We start from the raw sequence: 19471 nt of genomic DNA, 5'->3' as shown, positions 1-19471 counted from the left end.
ATTAGTGTCTAGCATTTAAAACAAATGTTGTTGCATGTTGTTAAAATATAAGCATAAACTCTGCTGCAGCTACATTATAATATAACAGAGACAAATTGAAAGACACAATCACAAGAACAGAACAGAAACAAATGTATTGCAAAATCAATGCATTTTTATTTTTTTTAGGTAGATTTTTTTTAAAGACGTTTGAAACATATGTGGTGGCATCATTGCTCCTATGGTCTCTAAAAGACTTTGAATTCCCAAAGTGCTAGATTACATTTCAATGGCTTCACTCTGTTAGTAAGAATTGTACATCAAAAAATCTGCTCAGGTGAAAACACATATCAAAGGAAATTGACAAAATTGATAGTTCAACCATATCAAAGGATCTTCTATCCTGATTGACACAGTAGTGATAAGGGGATGTAGTAAAGCACCCTGCCTGTCTTTATTCACCCACCCTCCCCCAGGTATATTACATAGCTTTTATGTCCACAGAATAGACATCAGCATACTGAGCCATCGCACCAGTAGAACACCACACTACATGGGCATCTAATAAAAACCAATACAAGGATAATTCCTAGTGTAATATAAAGTAAAAAAAAAATGCCAATGAGCTAGTGAGAACAACTCTATTCAACGCTGCATATACAGACTGTCAAGCCTAAAAAAGAGCACACAATTTCAGAGTTAAACACAATTTATTTAATGCTTAAATAATTGTTTTTGACCATCCAGTGTTGTTGTCATACAATATGCTATTTAGAGCTACAATCAAATAATGTCTTTATGTGTCCTTAATGTGAGTAGATTTCAAATGAAAGGAATACTTCCACCAAAAAATCCAAAATGAAATGCCCCATTTTTCCTTTGATATCACAGCATTCGAAAACCAAACTGGCACACTGCTAAAATGAGTACAAACAGTCTAACAGCGTACAGAGACTCCTACACCTTACAGCCAACACACATAATACAGTTTTAATTTTACAGCGAGCCAGCCCACTAGCATGTACATTCAGCTTATTCGCTCTCGTAGCAGAAGCTGCTCCCCAGTTTAACATAGACAGAGACGACGTCAAACCCTCCAGAAGCTATAGAACTTTTTTCATCCGCACCCCAGCATGACAAACGCTATAGTGGTATCCCTTTTCAACTTAAAATATAAAATTGGTGACAAACGTTAGGGCTATATGTGTACACAGATAAAGGGTTTCATCTGTCATTTGAATACAGTGCTTCAAACTTGTAAAAATCGTACTTAAAATAATGTGAACAGCATGCATGAAAATATGAGTACTCTGAAAGGCTGCCTTTGCAGGATTAGTTTCATTCCCACTTTTGGGAATTACTGAAAGTTGATTTTCTGGAAATTTCCTCTGTTAAAATCAAACCAGCAGTTTTTTTCATATACAAACATTATACCTGCTCTAATAATTAATTATACAAGAACTTGTGAAGTTACACTCAAATCTTTAAAAGTGGAACTGTTTCAAGAAAGTACGAAAGCACTTGAAAAAGTTACTCTCCTCAGTGCGTCCTCGACCAGTAACTCTGAGCCAACCTTTTTTAAGAATTTTCATTGTAATTTTATATACAGAAAAAAAGTTTTGCGTTAGTTAAAAAAAAGAAAGAAAACAAAATCCTAGAACAATTTACATCCTGACAAGAATGGGTTCAAGAAAAAACTATAAGGCGAGTGTTGAATTTGGATCCGATGTGTTCCATTCGCTTTTTCTGTGTTACCGTGTCTTGCTTTATTTTTTTTCCACCAACAATGTGGATCGAGCTCTTGTGCCATCTTTGGTCACAGTTGCACCTGTGTGGTTGCCAGTAACGGAGCCTCTTCATTTAGTCAGTTTGCTTTCCACAACAAACGGCACTCCTGAAGAAGAAGAAGAAAAAAAGCTCCCCCCCCTGATGGCACGTATTGTCTCACACGAAGCAGGAAGCTGAATCTCTGTCCACGGGTCCCCCACAGTCAGAACGTGACACCTCCCTGGGTCCTTTTGATTGACGGGGAGGGAGTTTTTCATGCTGATTTGCAAATCAGAGGGGTCGACTGCTCTCACATGAAAACCTGTAGTTTGAAGCAGATAGTTGCAGGTTGGACTCCTGCCTGAATTGCTTGGACTGGAACACATCAGCACCTCTGAGCCTGTAGGACACAACACATTATTAAAAGTGTGTGTTACACATTTTTATTGCAGCAGACCTCCATGTGATGTGCACATAGCATGATCTTCCATTCCTTTGCATAACAAATAAATGTTTTTTCAAGGCCTGCAGGTCTGCAAAATTGACCTCTGTTGCCATAGTAACTCTTTGCCAGACCTGACAGCAGTATCATATTTCTTCTGAGTCTGCCTTGTACAGATGGAATGATTCACGCCACACATAATATAACATAAGGGTGCAAAGCAGCAGGGATTAACAGTCTGGACAGTGGGATAACAGACTCTATTTGGATGCTACAAGGCTGGTGTGAGTTGGGGATTTAGTTGACAAAAACAGGCACAGAGGGTATGACGGGGGCAGCATAATGCTGAGGTGTGGGGCTGCCCGTCAGCTGTCAGGTCTTTGTGACTGTTCAGCGAGCGCAGAGGGCTGAAATGTCGCCCGGCTTTCAGTGGTGCGATGGCAAGGAAGGGCGACTATCTGAACTCCCCGTCCGATTAAAGGGACAGTTTGACATTTTGCGAAGTATGCGTATTTGTCTTTGTGGCAAGCAGAAATGATAAGACAATAGAAGAGTTTATACCCCTTCATTAGGAGACCGGATGTATACTGATCCATGCAAAAGACCCAAAAAGACAAAGGGGCAGCGCTACAACAGCAGCTACTGTACCTGGTAGAGCACCAGCATCTCTATGAGTGGAGCTTTTTATCCCCTGACTTTCTCTCCTCCTTTCGCCTGCTGTTCCTTGACCCTTCTCCTTTCTGAAAAACAAAAACAAAAACACAAAGAAATACAGTTAAGTCAATGTAATATCATCTTCTTTTATGAGCTGCGGTTTAACTGAGGAACCTGAAAGAAAAACAAAGGAGAAGCACACGCACCCATCTGAAAGCAGCAAATGTTAGTGCACTGTTATTGTTGGAAATATTAGTTAATAAGCACCCAAAGCATCTCAATGCCTGGAAGAAAAACATACTGTATTATGTGAGGATTTGGAAATAAAAGAGGGAGAATGTGTTTTCACAGGAGAGTCACAGCATCTATTAGTCAAACTGTTGACTAATCAGTTAAAGACTTTAAAACCACAGCGTTAGGAGGAGCATAGTCAGCGTCCGCTTTGTTATGCAAACACAAAAGGCAACAGTGTCAAAACATGCTAGTTTGCACTTTCAATGGCCACACTGATGTTTTTTGTGAAAACTGGCCCAGACCAAATTCACCTGCACCACGAGTTGAAAACACAACGGAATCAAACCGATTCCTGCTGACTGATTTATTGTGTAAAGCTGCACTCATCAGTCTGTGAAGCCAGTCAACCAGCTGTACACACTGAATGACACCCTTAAACCCTAGACAGCATCTTTCAGATAGATTCAGATTTATTGATTTTGATAAGACACTATTCATTGAGCTTAGATCCAATCTTCTTTTTGTTACAGCCTGACTTTGTTTAATATTGCTTCAACACAAGTGCAGCTTTACGCCTAATGTTTGCATCAGCCATTAACCTTCCACCAATGACGCTGTTGTAAACTGTGTTTGACACAGTCACAGGGAGTCATCACGCCAACCTCTTCCTGCAGATCAGGGCTGTGATGAAGGTCCCTGTGCCACCTGTCACCTCTTTGGTTTTCTGGTGTGGGAGTAGAAACCCTCCGAATAACTTTCCTGATTACCTGCCCAAGGCAGAAGAGTGACAACATGGGAAAAAGAGATCTGACGGGGTTTGGCTTATTAAAAACACCAAATACTCTCCCTGAAACAGGAAAATAAAGTTATGCATACTTTTCTACTGATGAGGTTACCATCATGGTCCAAATAATGTTCCTCTGTCATTGACTCGCCTGGGATATTTTTCGCTTCTTCTCCCTGCAAATATTTGTGGTTAACACATGGATAAAAGCTCACAAAATGCAGATTGAGACAAAATGAAATATTCTTGTACCAACACCACGCAGAGACAACGCATTCATGCCACACCGGCTGTCCCCCAGGTTAGTCCTCAACCAGGTGCCTGTAAATCTATGCACACACCAATCCACACCAAGCAGGCTATTACAATGCACACCAAACCAGTCTGACCAGTCTGCATACACTTAACCAAACCCAGCCCCTGGCTCTGGGCCTTCGGGTACCTTTAAAATGAGTCGTCGTCTGAAGATTCTAGTTGTAACGGTCTGTTCTTCCTCTGAACCGGAATCTACACTAACCCGCTGCTGAGGGAGGGAGGCATTATAACATCATTAAATTAACAGGCACATTCTGGTGTCTGCACTTCAGCTCCGTGTCAACGATGGTAAAACAAAACGAAACCTGTAATTAAACAGTGGCATTAGGTTTATTTAGCACCATTTGTATAAGATATAGTCCCTCTGCAATCAAAAATAGCTGGTAAATGTTAGAGGTGTATTGTACATCATCTGTTTAAGGAGCTCCTTTCATTGATTATGTTACATTACCTGAACTTTTCTCTCCGACACCAGCGTTCCCCCTTCTTTTTTCCCATTAGATGACTCGGATGAGGCGTCCTGAGGTGAGTGCTTTGAGTTGTCGCCGTTGTGTCGGGACTTCCCTGATTCGCCTCTAGATGAGGAAGTGATGGAGTCACTCGAGTTTTCTTGGCTAAGAGGGTCACAAACAAAGCTTTTAGGTTTTACTGCAGTTGCACAATAAAGCAGGAGGCAAAGGCTGAAGCCTGAATGCGTATATGACATCTTTACCCTTCCCGTCTGTCGAGCCGGTCGGAGCTGACGCTTCTCCCTGGCGTTGGTGGCTCCACGTTGACGCTGGAGGAATCGCTGTGCCAACCTGAAAGCGAACACACGTCTTTTTCTGCCTGTTCAACCCGACAAAGAACCTCCTGAACAGTGCCAGCGGTTGCCTCTTCGTCCGCCGCCTTCTCCTCTGAGCCTTCCTCTTTCGTCACATCCTCCAACAGGGGTCCTAATGGCTTGTCTGTGCATTCACTGTCTCCATCTTCCTCCTCCTCTTCGTCATTAGAGCCAGAGTCACTGGGCTGAAGTTCCCCAAGTGCCTCAACCCAGGCCTGAGGGGAGAGTGGTGCTGCAGCCTGGTCCTGGTCTCTCTCGCTTTCACACAATCCTCCTTCCTCGTTAAACTGTATTTCTCCAGCTGTGCCGTCCATTTTGCCATGTGCCCTAATCTTCTCTTCCACATCCTCCCTAACTTCTTGTACCTTTGATATTTCCTCAGCATCCTGTTCGACAGTCAGTGACTCTGTCGTCATGCTTTGTTCCACTTCATGACTGATTTGAATCAGACTATACTGTTCTTCAAATAAATTCTGCACATCTCTCAATTCCACCACTTCACAAGCTGTCCCCTTATTCTCATCTTGAGAAAGGACATGATGCTTATTTAGAGCCTCTGTCTCTTCCTCTTGTTCCAACAATAGTCCTTTCTCTCCCAGCTTAGACCAATCTTTTGTTATAATTTCACATTTTATTTCCACATTCTTAATCAAATCCTGCTCTACCCACTTTTCCACTAATCCATTTCCATCCACTAACTCTGAAGCAGCCTTTTCAATCACCTTCTCACTTATTTCCATCACTTCCTTTTCATCTCCTTTCACACCTACTTCCTTCTGTATCTCATTAGGGGCATCCATCAGCACCCCTCCGCCTCCCATTTGTGCTCTTTCAGGCGATGAAGGGGTTATTGATGATACTGATGAGAGGGATGGCGAAGACGTGGAGTAAGCCATGTCAATGTCTAACTCACACATTGTGGGAAAGGAGTTTGATTTGGGTCTGGAGCTCAGCTTGATTTCATGAAAAGACCTGTCCTCCTCCTCGCTCAAAAGCAGTTGATCGTTCAGCGCAATGTGGGGCTTTGTGACCTTAGAAGGAAGAGGATCAGGCAGTTCAAACACTGGGAACGATAAAGCGAGTTCACAGGGTCTGGGTGGGCTCTTTGGTGGGCTATCTGACTCTCTGCTACCAGGCTCTATCTCCGGGCTCCAGGGCAAGGGCTGGGTTGGGGATTTGTCCAGCAATGGGGTGTCAGGTTCTGGGTAACGGTGGTGTTGCTGGTGGGCAAGGAAAGGGTTGGGGGTGACAGGGAGTTCAGGCTCCAGGAAGTGGGCATCAGAGCACAGTGCAGCAGGGGACTGCAGCTCTGCTAGAATGCTCTGATAATCTGTAGGTGACAGGATGAAAAATGAAGATATGTACAGATCACACTGAAGCATGCCACAAAAGAATAAAACACCCCAAAAACATACACACGTACAACAAATACAGCCTATGACATGAACAGTGGCACAGAGGTTAAAGGATGTAACCAGACAACCACTATAGTAGCTGAGGTGATGGAGGTAAATAGGGAGGAAGTGTATGGCAATTATAACAGTAAAATGTAAAAAAATGTATTATAAAAGATTAATTATGTGTAGAGAATGTTACTCATACATTATGTAAAAGGGATTATCAACAAGCTTCTGCTACTTTTTTTGTGATTTAAATAGTTGTTAAAGGACGGAAAAGTGCTCTATTAGTGGCTTATGGCCATAATAAACATGTAGCTTATGTAGGTATGAGTCTTAGATGTTAAATATATGTCGGGTCTTCTGTTACATGCTCAAGTGACAGCTGGTGGGAGATGAGAGAAGAAAGAGGAGAATTTAACATAGTCTGTTAAATTAATATTTCCATTGTAGAAGGGTCAATGCGAGTTTGAGTGGAAGATGGAGAAATGGAAGGTGCACGGGTACACTGACAAACAGGACAGGGAGACAAAGAGCGCAGAGGAGGGGAAGAAGGACTAGGGCTAGGACAACAGGACCCAGATGGAGAGCAGGGAGGGAGACTAGATAAGGAAAGCGGAGAAACAGAGCGGCAGGAAGAGGCCAGCTTGGTCACTAAAGACTCTTTGCTTGGAGAGGTTATAACAGAAGGTGAGGCCCTGCCAGAGGGTGAAGAGGGGATCGGTGAAAAAGATATGGTGATGGAATCAGAGGAGGGTATGAGGGGAATGTTGGTGGTTGATGTTGCCGGTTCAGAGGGGCCAGAAGGTTGAGGATGCAGATCAGGGGTAGAGCTAGAAACCGTGGGAGTGGAGGTGGTTGAATCTGAAGGTTTAAAAGGGTTTTGAATGGGAATGGTAAACCTGGGTGAGGGAGGGGCAGTGGTGGGGGATGATGGAGATGATGAGGCTGAAGGTAGGCGCAATGACAAGCTGGGGGCAGGTGAGGAAGGTGAGGTGATGAGGGGGATGGGGGAGGATGGGTGCGACGAGAAAGGGAGGGTTGGGGATGAACAAGGGTCTGCAGGGGGGTACTGAGAGGTAAGGAACGGGGGATGAGGTGAAAACAAGTTAAGCTGTGGTGGTCCAAAACGTGCTAGAGGTGCTAGGTCTTCGAGGGAAATAGAGGACTCATAACTTGGAGAACGGCGGAGAGAAAGGGGACGACAGCGGACCGTTGGCGTGAGAGGGGTAGGTGGGGGGGTTGGGGTTGGGATAAAGGGGCAGGGTGTCTGCAGGATGAAGGCAGGCCCAGTGCTTCCAGGTGTTAAGGGAATAATTACACAAACTAAAGGATAGGAATAACAGAAGATACAAACAGAGAAGACAAAAAAAAATGTTACCATGAGATTTAATGATGTGACACTAGAGATGAATCAATAAAAATGGGGATGTATGGAGAGGGAGGGATGTGAGGGATGAATAATGGGAAGGGGGAATCAGCAACACATGACTCTTAACTTCTTAAGAGTTGTTATGTGCCATTACAAGCAGTGGACACTGCTGTGGGGGGTGGATAAGAGGCAGGAAGAAAAGGAGGAGGATGAGGACGCAGTCTGGATTCACAGAGAAATAGATTCTCTCATCTATCCAAGGAAGGCTCAGAGGAACTGGAGGAGAACTAGGAGAACTAAATTAAATCAAAAGGGAAGCAGAATCTACAGGGTTATATCATCGCAACTTCAGCCACACAAACTTGAAAAACAGTTAAAGCAGCATTTAGCCTGCAACATGCACAACTGGGTTTAAAAGTGGATATTGCTCATTTGTGACAACTGGATACATGATGAAGGAAGAGTATCATCTAATTGTGCACAATAATTCAAGCCTGTGCAAGTTTTAAAGTGCTTCAAAACATGATTATTGCTAAACCTCAAAGAGATCATATTATGCTTTTCGTGGTCTCATGTTACGTATACACTTTTGTCAAGTTGGGTGTCCATGTCACACATAGACAGGACCAAAGCTAATAATAATAATTCAAGTAAAAATATTTTTCCAAATGCCACAACCCAGACCAAGATCTGAATGTAGCTGAGATATTGTTGGTTTGCCCATGACGCAAGCTAAAGTTACATTAACGATGCAGCGTGCTCTGATCGATGCTTTGTGAGGAATAAGGAGCTAAAAAATATTTTTGCAGAAAGACTAAATCGAGCATAATATGGACACTTTAAAGTACAATTTTAATACTTTTTATACCAAATAAACTTAAATCACAGAACTAACGTATATTCATAATGCATGTCTGGAATGTAAGAGGCCAGTTGTCCAAACAAAATCCAAATTCTACTTGAAGTCAGCTTCTTTAGAGGCTTGCGCTAGAACAAGGTGATTCATGCACTGGCACAACAAAAACAAAGGTAGCAGGGAGAGGTAAGAGGTCAGCTAGACAGAGCTAAACTTTACCATCAGCCTGATCCCGGAAAACAGCGTTATCATCGGCAAAACATCTTGTGCCTGAAATGTTACCATAGTCAAATATAGGGCCTTCCAGCAAAGTCACAATATCCATCCGATTGACTTTGGTCAGCACCGCAGTTAAGGCATCCGCTGTGAAATAAAAGACGGCAAAACATTAAAGAGTGTGAACTGAAATATTTTGAAACTCAAGCGACACCGTTTTTTTACAGTGTCTTATTATTACTATAAAGAACAAAACATATAGAATGCAGAAAGGAGAAAAACACACATACTTTGTTAAAAACCAATCTTACTTGTGGCATTTTTTCCTTCCCGACTGACCCATTTCTTAAGCAGCATGAAGCTTTGTGCTGTCAGAGAATTGGGGTTCTCTAGTCTGACGTGGTTGATCTCATCCACTGTGAAGTTCATCTCCCGAGCCAACTCTATGACAAGACACAAAAACAAGTCAGACACAAATACCATAACCTTCATGTACAGCTTTAAAATGTCTGCCTCACTACAAATACAAAAATAAAAAAACAACCCAAAATAAAATTTAGTAACTGTACATTTTGTTTAATATGTTCATTAGGCATCAGCTTTCAGTCTTTCCTTTCATGCCTCATGTTTTCTCCCATTGTAAACTGTTCCAGCCTGAAGATAGCAGTAAATAACAGGGCTGAGTGTTACAACGCGGCTCACCTGTCCAACTGAGTCCCAGGTGATCTGCAACAATAGCCATGCGCAGGTCTGTTCGCTCACAGGGACTCTGGGGACCTGTTACAATAATAGACATGGACTCATTATTACATTTCAGCTTCCTCCCCCTTATACACTAATCTAACAGAAAAGTATACATGTAGTTTGTTTCCTTTTCTGGCCATTTTTTCAACATGATTAAAAACATTAAAGTTTCTGTTGAAATATATAAGGTTTATATAATGAAACATATTGTTAGGATGGCAAGAAAAGGGTCTTATCACACTGGAGACATTATGGACAACTTAAACATGTTCATAGACTAAGTGCTGTGTGACTGTGTGCTATGTAACTTCTAAGCAAGCAGTAACTGTTATGAGAACCACACAAAACAAAGGATAACATGACTTTCAACATCAGACGTATAGATTCTACCATTCTAGGGTGGAAAAGGTCTATGTTAGGATCTAAAACGTCAGCATGCGCTTTTGCGTGTTCTTTGCTAACAATAGTTAGTTAAAATGACATCTGGTATGAGAATTTCTGGAAGAATAGACGACTAAAGTAACTCAGGAGCCACCTCGCACAGACAGACTGACAGACAGTTCAAGGGATTATCAAACAAGGGATGGTGGTGCCAGTGGACCAGTCACTACTACTGGCATGCTCACTACCATGTGAAAGTTAAAAAGGGTTAAAAGGGGGAAGAGGGGAAAGAGAATCTTGCAACAAGGACAATACATTACACAGTACATTGATGCAAAAAAATAAATTTAAATGACAGCTACTGTTCTAAAGAGAATATGTAAACACGCCACAGGCATTCCAGTCAATCCATTAAACGATCACAACAATGTCATGCAACTAAAAGTGAAATATATAAATATATAGATGTATTTTAAACATAGTGTGAAAGTTTTACAAACTAGGCTTGATCTCCGCGATGGGAGGCGTTCGAGACCCTGTGAGTCCCTGACTGCCCTCCTTCCCACCAGTCCGCCTACTCCTCCTGCTCCTCTCACTGCCGGAGGCCCTGTCCGTCGTCGCCACCTTTGCCCTTACGGACGCGGCCCCGGCCTCAGCCCTCGAACCTCTACCAGACCTGGATGAGCGGGAGGGCTGGGAGGGCTGGGAAGGCTGGGAGGCGTCCGACAGAGAGGTGCTCCGGGAGGTGCTGTCTTCCTCCGACTGCTCTGTCTGCGTCTTTTTCTCCTCGTCTGACAGGTGGTCCACCAACTTTAGCGTCTCCCCACTAATGTCTTTAAAGTATTTGATGGTGCGCTTACAAACTTCACTAGGATTCTCTTGACTAGATACTCTCTCACTTGTGACATTGCTGACCCGATGCCTGTCTTTTGGCGGTGGCCTTGAAGGCAACTGTATAGCTGCTCTCTGTGTGTCCAATGCCCTTGTTGGTTGTGGAGAAACCTGAACTGAAAGTGAGCTAGCTGCGGGAACATTGCTGCTTTTTTTAACATCCTTGATTGGTATCCTAGACCTGGGCTCTACTTTGGCTATGGCTGGCTCTCCTCTTTTTTTGACCTCAACTTTCAGCGCTTGCTTGGGCTTCTGTTTGCCTATGGCCGTCCCCTGCGTGTGAAACGACCACCCTGATGCTTTAACTGGAAGCCTTGACTTGGGCTGCTTCACTTCACTTTCTTTAATTGTTTCGCTCTTGTGCTCTTGACCCTGACTGCTGATGTGCACATCCACTCTCTCTTCTAAATCCCTGCAACACAGCGTTTCTATCCTACTAGCTTTTTGAAGAGTAGGTTCAGAGGAGGACTGCAAATTAAATACCACGCTACCACACTGAATGTAGTTGGCCTGGACACTGGAAGATTCAAGATTATTGTTGTTGTTGCAGTTTTCTGATGGGTAACCTTTCTTTTCTGATTTGGGATCTGTGTGTTTGCTAGATTGAGACTGAGCCTCTATACTGATGTATTCTGGAACAATCTGACCCTCTGACATCCCAGCTTTACAGTCACTGAGATCCCCTGAGTCCTTCTTAACAGTGATGGAAGCAGCTATGCCCATTTTAATAGGAGTGCGTAATTTGGGATCGACCTTAGAGGCTGTGATTGTGCACGAAGAGGCAGGCTCAGCTATGGCTTCGCAGGCAGGAGCGTCAGTACTGGTAAAGCCAGAGTCATTGCCAGGCTGTGCAGGGATGCATTTTGTTGTTTTTGCTGCTGCTGGTGGTGTTGGTGTAGTGCTGCTGTCTGTGGTAGTATCTATAACCTTCACCATCCCGTCTACTGTGGCCCTCTCCCCTGTTTTTGACTGAGAGGAAATTACCCCAAGGACCTTGCCCCCTCTCCCCTTTTCCCCTGTTTTAGGGTCAGAGGAATGCTCACCAATCTGGAAAAACTGAAGCCTCTCTTCAACAAAGTCTCGCTTGCTCATGTCAATAGCACCACTGCGGGTCATCTCAAACATCTTCCCTTCGTGGAAAGGGAAGGGGTTAGGCTCGCTAGTCGGTGTACTTTCATCAGTTGGTGTTCGAGCAGGGGTTGTGTCGGGTGTTGTAGCCTGTGATTTGTCCTCCACCGACAGGCCAAAGGGCTTGGGGTCATCCTCTTTAGTTTTGGACTCAAAAACACCATCATTATCTGCAGCTTTGGTGGACCAGGGATCAAAGTCTAGGCCTTTGGTAGCAACTGTTTTAAATGTTGAATTCAGCTCCTCTTCAAGTTGGTAGCCAAAGTAGTTGTCACTAAAGACCTGCCTATCAGGATGCCTTCCCTCAAGAGTATAATCCTTTTCATCTCTACTGGTTTTCACTGAGGATGTGCTGCTCTTTGCAGTATCCCCGCCTTCTTCGCCTTTCTCTTCCTCTATCACTTCAAGCTTGGTCTGACTAAATGAGCGATCAGTTGTTTTCCCATCATTTGAAAGACTTGACGTTTTAGGGTCCTCACTCAGCCCATCATCCTCATCCTGAAGGTCATAGCCATCTAAGGAGTCTATCTCAGTTGCATCTGTGTCATGAGAAAACTCAGCAGTGGTTGCTATGGAGCAGTCAGTGATTGACTGATCGTTGCCATTTTGTTCTAAGTCAGCATCCTCCCCCTTTACCACGCCATTAATTCCAGACTCCTTATTATTTCCATTTTTCTCTTTTTTGGGTTTGGAACGTTTCTCTCCCTCTTCTTTCATTTTGAATGTGTACTTTTTGACAGGTATGGGATGAAAGACAGATTCATCATCACTAGAGTCACTGTTGTCAGCCCCAGGAGGAATAGGGGAGGGAGGCTGTACCCTGATGATTGGCTCGGCCAAGAGGTGCCTATCATGCTCCTCTTGGAGGTTCACCTCCATCATCTCTGTCTCTGCCTGGGAAGAAGCATGAGATCCCCTTTTCTCATGACCAGACTGCTCTGACTCTAAAGGAGGAGGAGGTGGAAATTCTATATAAGCCACTCTTTTCTCCTTTGACTTTGGTTTCTCTGCCTCATACCTTTTACTGTAACTCTCTGACGAAGCTGGCTTAGATTTTTCCTTTGTTGGCTCCTTATAGATGAACGTCTTCCCATCTTCTTCCTCAGACTCCTCTGGGATAGGGCTAGGCATGGCAGGCATGAAAGCTATCACAGACTCTGGTGTTCTTGAGGTCAGACTCATTTCTTCTGAGCTGGGGGTCTCAGGAGTAACAGGGCTTTTCCCAGAGCTGTCCATAAAGGTCATTTGCTCTAGAGTGTCATCTTCCGGACTTCCGTGTGGTGATGATGACTGCTTTTGTTTCACAGAGTAAAATGCACCCCTACTCTCATGTACAGTTCTACTCTCGTGGCTGACTATTTTCTTGTATGTAGTACCCAGCTGTCCTGAGGCTGTTTCTTTCTCATATTGCTTTCCTACTTGAATGCTAACATAAACAGGTAAGGGTTTAATGTCTTTAAAGCCCTCTGTGACAACTACAGGAGTGACTTGATCCAAATACTCTACTTGGTCAAGCTCGACGCCATTACAGACTACATTTGACTGGCTGCTATCGGATGAGTCTGTGGATTTTCCTACTGATGATCCGCGAGTAGACATGTTGGATTCAGAGCTACTGTGTAACCGATTCCTAGACAAATTGGGTATACGAGACCCTGGTTTCTCGCATGATTCAACAGAGGCATCTAATTTTAAAGTGGTGGATTTCTGATTTTCTGAAAAATTAAATGGCTTTTTTACAGGAATTTGTAATTCCGAGTTTTTTTTTAGACTGTCATTGCCGCTTGGACTTTCGCGGACAACAAATTCTGTGTAGATGATTTTCTTGGTTGTTTCTTGTCTTTGGGAATCGCTAGCATTACCATCTTTATTTGGGTCATGGATTAAAGAATGAGATAGTTTGGGAGATTGGGTATTATAGCTCCCAAAGCCTTGGCTGTCCCACTTTTTGAATAACTTTTTCTCTTCCTGATCCTTCCCACTGCTCTCATGCTTGGGTGAGAACTTATTTGATTCACTAGCTAAACCTCTTCTCTGATTCCCTGGACTGTTTGGTGCTTTGGTAGTCTCTGAACCACTAAACATCTGATATACAGGTAGCTTACTTTCTTGGAGTTTCCTTATAGGAGGATTAGAATTCTGGCCACCCTGAGTGTTCCTGTCCTGTCTTTGTGCCTCTTGCTCAAACTTTAGTCTTACTGCACTGACTTTGGAAGATGACATTTGAAAAGGTTTAGGGCTTTCACCTACATTACCCGGTGATTTACGGTCTTCTTGCTTTCTTGAGTCTGAATCAGTGTACTGCAGCAATACTCTCCTTTCTGGACTGTTAGGTAAGCTTGCACATTTCCTGTCACTTGCGTTGAACCTGTCTCTAAGCCGGTCTCTGTTCCATTCCTCCCCACTGCCTCCATTCCTGTAAGTCGACCTTTCTGGACTACTATGTGTTGAACTTGGACCTGAACGCGATTCTCTAAAGTCTGGCCTGCGAGATTTCTTTTCTGGAGATGAGAGTTCATCATTTAGCTGTTCTGTTTTGTCACGAAAAAACTGAGATACCTCAGTAAGTTTTTCCTCTGCCTCCTTTACAGTTCTGTCTACTCTGTCCTCATACATAAGCTGTTCCCTCTCCTTAATCTGTGTGTCATCTGGCACCCGCATCCAAACAGACTGCTTCGGGCTACCAGGCTCAGAAGAATACTGCAAAAGTGTTAGTTTGTCAAAGTTATCGTCAACATTGGCCATTCTTCCAGCTTTGTCAAACACATTTCTTGATGACCTAAAGACATATTCTGTCCTTGGCCCAACTGATCTACCCTCACTGTGACTGCTTCTGTCTGGTGAATGGAAGCGAGATCTGTCTCTCAGATATTCTTCACTGTCAGAATGAGACTGATCAAATTTCTCAGAAAGCAGTATTTTTTCTGCAAAGTTATAAGATTCACCCCTAAGATCTGATGAGCCATCCTCATTATACTCTACAGAATGCTGGCTAAGTAACTTTAGTGTTTTGTATGAGTCATCTGCCATCAGCTGGGCTGAACTAGGTCGACTATCTTCCTCCTGTGACATCGGTGTGTTCACTCTAGGGGAGTCCAGGTAGACTGGAAGTGATTCTTCAGACTCCTCTTCTTCCTGTCTACTCCCTGGGTAGTAATACATTTCCTTCTCAGGGTGGTTTTTCGTCTCTCTGATAATAACCTCTGTTGGCTCTGCTTTATTGCCTTTTTCAATGTGAACCTCAATTATTCTTTCAACTTTAGGTTTGGAGTTGATGTCTTCAAGGACTCTTTGTGAGGATTCTTCATTGCCAGACTTGTGTTCAAACAATCCAGCTAGCTCTCTAGAGGGGTCCTTTCCTGACTGAAAAGCTTTCATTATGTCATGCACAGACATTGTTTCCTCACACCTTTCCGTAGCTGCCTCTTTGCCAGATGGTTTGTGGTAGACCATCCTGGTGGTAGTAGTGATGTGAGTCTCCTCCTTTACCCTCATTCCTTTTCCCATCGGATCCTCATCAGGGCTGACTTTTACAGAATAACTTTTATTTTGTTCTGGAGTTGAAGTTTGATTCAAATGTCCTTTTGATTCTGAATCAATATATCTGACAGGATGTGCATCCTCCATTACAGATTGCTTGCTCTCCTCTGGTGATTCATAGCTCCTTATGACATGGACAACTTCAGTTCTAGTCTCAGTGATCACTGGGGGCACTGGGATATCCTGAAAAAGAGCCTTGGGGCCCATGCCCTCTGCACTTTGAGGGGCAGAGGGTGTCCGTTCACTCCTGGTCTCAAAACCACTGTCTGAGAGAGGGCTTTTGTCTTGTTCGTGCGAGATGTCATCAGGAGATTCTAATACAGTGTCAGCCCCAAAAAGAGCATCTGCTACTTTACTGATTTCTTTGTCTGAAGGTGAAGAGCGCATGTTTGTTGGAGGCATTTTAAGTTTATGCTCCTGAACTGCTATGGTGGGCTTTAGAACACGTTTTTGCTTCTCCTTGCCATCTCCTTCTCTTTTGGCCTCATCTGCTTTATGCATTGGGTCATGCATTTTGGAGAAAGAGCTGCTACCAACATCATTGGCAAGGTAGTCAACCACTTTAGAAAGATTAAAATCTCTATCTGGTATTGTTTTTGATTTGGCATGTGGAACCACAGTCTCATATCTTGGCGGATAGCTCCAGTTGCTTGGAGGTTGTTCAACCTGAACTTTTGAGAAGTGTATGTCATCCAAAGAACCCCTAGCCAGAGAAACCCTGCCATCCTTCACAGCATCTTTTGTAAGGATTTCACTCACTTTTACCAAATCTTGTTTAACTTTTTCCACAATCCTATATGGCTCCTCATCCTCCATCTTAGCTTCTTTCGGGGAGTCTGATTGAAATCCTTTATTTGCTGCAGAATTTGGGTCTGACTGCAAGATGGCTGACATTCTTATTAAGTCCTCTTTCATTTCAGCTACGTCTTTCAGAATCTCTTGGCTAGATGACAACGATGACGTGGTGTTTGGTTTTAGACCAGCAGAAAAAATAGGGGCTTTGATAGGGGAGAGAGTTCTAGCAAAGGAAGACTGCAACTGAGCATTTGCCTCCAAGGGCACAGTTTTCCGGGGTGACAGAAGGGCAGCAGCTGACTTAGACACCTCAGGTAACTTTTTAAACTGGGGCTCAGGAAGCACATTTATAACAGAGAACACTGGAACGGTCACAGTACTGCATGTTACAGCAGTGGTGGCATTTGGAGGGGACCTTAGAGAGGCATAAAGAGAACTAGAAGCTGAAGACCTAATGGACTGATAAGACGAAGATGCTGAAGAAGATAAGGACTTTAAGGTGCCATAGCCTGCAGAACAAGAGTTGAATGTTTTCTCAACCTCATCGAAGGCTGCATTCACACTTGTGGTTGCAGCATTGGTGGTTGCCTGTATTCTCTCTTGCAAACTGGTGGTTAGGAGAGGGGCTGGGGATGAAGGGCCGTACTGTGTGGGCAACACAGTTCCATTAATTAGAGCTGCAGCATTCGGAGGAGTGTTGGATTTAAGTGGTGATGACAGAGAGGAAAACAAATTTCTTGCAGGGCCAGAGATATCCGATGCAAAGGAACGCACAGCGGAAAGACCAGGGACTGTTTTTATGGGTGAGGAGGAAGCTGGTGTGCCACTAGAACCACTCATAACAGTCTTGTATGGCAGGGGAGAACTAAACATAGTCAAAGATGCTTTAGGAGATGTTGGTGGTGTCATGCCAATAGATGGTCTCTCTAGAAGAGCACTTCCTCCTCCAGAGACAGTTATGGGGGAGGTCCTAGCAGACATTGCTGCCAGTCCCTTCATGGATGCGGAGTCAGAAGAACTTTTCCCTGGTGATGCCATGGGACTAGGGGTGACCTGCACTGGGTACTGGGATTGCTGGACTACAGTTTTTATCGGAGAGGAGATGGTTCTGTAAGATCGGATAGGAGAGGCCATGTCACTAACTGACTTAACGGAGGAGACAGGTGATCCAGGAAAGTTGGTCTTGATGGGTGAGGCAGAGTTGATGGACCAGACAGACTTTAGTGGAGAGGCAGAGGGCGTGTTGGATGACGAACTGGAGAGTGAGCCAAAGCCAGACTTGGCTTGGCCAGGGACGGCGACAGGAAGAGGCGACCACGCCTGATAAGATCTCGTTGAAAAGACAGGTTTGTGAGGGTAGCTAGAAGACTGTGTTCTCGGCGGGCTTCGATCAGTTGTTTCTTTAACAATAATTAAACCAAAAACAATAAGGAAGTAAACAGAAAATATAACAGAAAATAATTTGAAATAAAACATAAAAACCAGAAAGAGAAATTTGAGTCAGTCAAAAACTGCAATTGTCAACAGAAACATAAAACTTTAAATATGAATTTGTAGAAAAACTGTCCAAAAACACACAATGATATGACGAGTGACGGCCCAAAATCAATGACTAACGCCAATATACAGTACATCTAATATAGAAGGAAATGTGTACAAAACAAAAATGTCAGACATGATAGAAGTGATGAAATAATGACCTCACAATAAATACATAAGTGTGTGTATACAATTCCAATGTTTTTTGCCTTTTTGCAACAGTGCCTTTTTTATCCTTTTGGATTGTTTTCAATGCCAGAGATGACCCCACAAGTGTATACCATAAAGAAATATCACTTTACGTGTTTGGTCATGACCTAAAACATAAGGTTGCACTTTACAAAAAAGTGACGGCCATTCATTGTATTCATGTATTCAATGGGGTCAAAAACAGCAAAAAATTAAGCACAGCAGGTCTTGGAAATGTGTTCCTTGATCCTGATATAAAGTTTTGTATAAAAAGTGCTCCTAAAATAGACAAAGCTGAAAATAATGCCAAAAATTTACTTTGGCTCCCATAAAATTTCACTGCAGGGTAAAGTTATTGTAAAGTGCAACCTGTTAGCACATTACACAGCCGCACACAGTCATAATGCTACTTGGAGTCAAATGGCCATTGAAGGAATGAGAACAATTTAAAAGAATGTTTTATTTCACATGAACTGAAACATTTTTTGGTCAGATGATAAATGAAAAACAGACAGACAGAGATCCCCAGTGTTTCCACAAATGCAAAATAACACAACCGTTGAAACAGAGAGACTTTTTGTCAACATGGGATGGGTAAGCAAAGCGTAACACACAGGATACCATGCAAATGTTCAATGAAAGACAGCTGGAACGAATGTGTGAGTGTGTGTCAGGAGGAAAGGGGAAATGATCGATAAACATGATTTTTCAGGTAGGTGATTTTAATGTGAGGCGCATATGGATAACTGTACACTGAATATAGGGACCTAAAACTGATTAAAATGACAAATATCTGAAATAAATCTTTCATGTAAGTAAAAATGGGAAACTCACTCGCTGCTGGGTCGGTCAAATAGCTGTAGCGCTTACGCAAAGCTAAGGAGGCAAAGGTATGACGTCGTTCTGGCTTTTCAGTCTGAAACAAACAAAAAAGAACAAAAGATGCTTTGACATAAAGAATAGGATAAAATGTGGCTCTAATCTACCAGAATTTGTGTTAGTGTTAGGAAACTGCAGTGCAAGGGTGTCGTCCTGTTTTTAGTGAATCAGTACATGCTGTTAGTACTGGCACAAGGAGGCACTGTAGGTTTACTGTTGTGTGAACCCTGGACCTTAGAGAGTAATGGGCTGTTTTAATGCACCTCCTCACTCACTGCATTTCTCAATGTCACTGCAGTGAAACAGCTACTGTATGCAGTGCGTGTGTTTGTCTTGTGGGAAGCATGAGCTAAAACTTATCAGATTATTAGGGTGACTTCATACACTGTATAATGACAGCACTGGTGGTGTTTTTGTCAACGTCAATATTAGGACAGTGATGCCTGTTCAGCCCAGGAATAGTCTTCATATTAGGCTAATTTGTATATTTATTACTTTGTTTTTGTTGAAACTATGACCAAACTTTAGTTCCACATGTTTTGATAT

General features: G+C 43.2%; 1 protein-coding gene across 50 annotated transcripts in view; it reads right to left on the bottom strand.

The window, feature by feature from the left end:
- Nucleotides 1-134: 134 nt before the first annotated feature.
- ank3a (ankyrin 3a) overlaps nucleotides 135-19471 on the bottom strand; it is an 80121-nt gene continuing 60784 nt past the window's right edge. For 34 of the 50 annotated variants that reach the window (XM_055502608.1, XM_055502628.1, XM_055502604.1 and 31 more), the window contains 12 exons: nucleotides 18881-18962; nucleotides 10465-17718; nucleotides 9542-9616; nucleotides 9151-9282; nucleotides 8843-8986; nucleotides 4888-6328; nucleotides 4627-4789; nucleotides 4303-4383; nucleotides 3953-4036; nucleotides 3739-3843; nucleotides 2837-2928; nucleotides 135-2146 (listed from right to left, as the gene is read on the bottom strand). In XM_055502608.1, coding sequence (XP_055358583.1) covers nucleotides 2857-2928; nucleotides 3739-3843; nucleotides 3953-4036; nucleotides 4303-4383; nucleotides 4627-4789; nucleotides 4888-6328; nucleotides 8843-8986; nucleotides 9151-9282; nucleotides 9542-9616; nucleotides 10465-17718; nucleotides 18881-18962 — 9633 coding nt within the window. In that variant the 3' untranslated portion in view covers nucleotides 135-2146; nucleotides 2837-2856. Of the gene's footprint in view, nucleotides 2147-2836; nucleotides 2929-3738; nucleotides 3844-3952; nucleotides 4037-4302; nucleotides 4384-4626; nucleotides 4790-4887; nucleotides 6329-8842; nucleotides 8987-9150; nucleotides 9283-9541; nucleotides 9617-10460; nucleotides 17719-18880; nucleotides 18963-19471 lie in introns of those variants that run through there. The other 16 variants (XM_055502639.1, XM_055502640.1, XM_055502638.1 and 13 more) reach the window with 10 other exon arrangements.

Source organism: Betta splendens, chromosome 15 (assembly GCF_900634795.4).
Source record: "Betta splendens chromosome 15, fBetSpl5.4, whole genome shotgun sequence".
NCBI lineage: Eukaryota > Metazoa > Chordata > Actinopteri > Anabantiformes > Osphronemidae > Betta > Betta splendens.
Note: the sequence above shows the minus strand (reverse complement) of the source record. Positions and strands in the feature narration are given on the sequence as shown.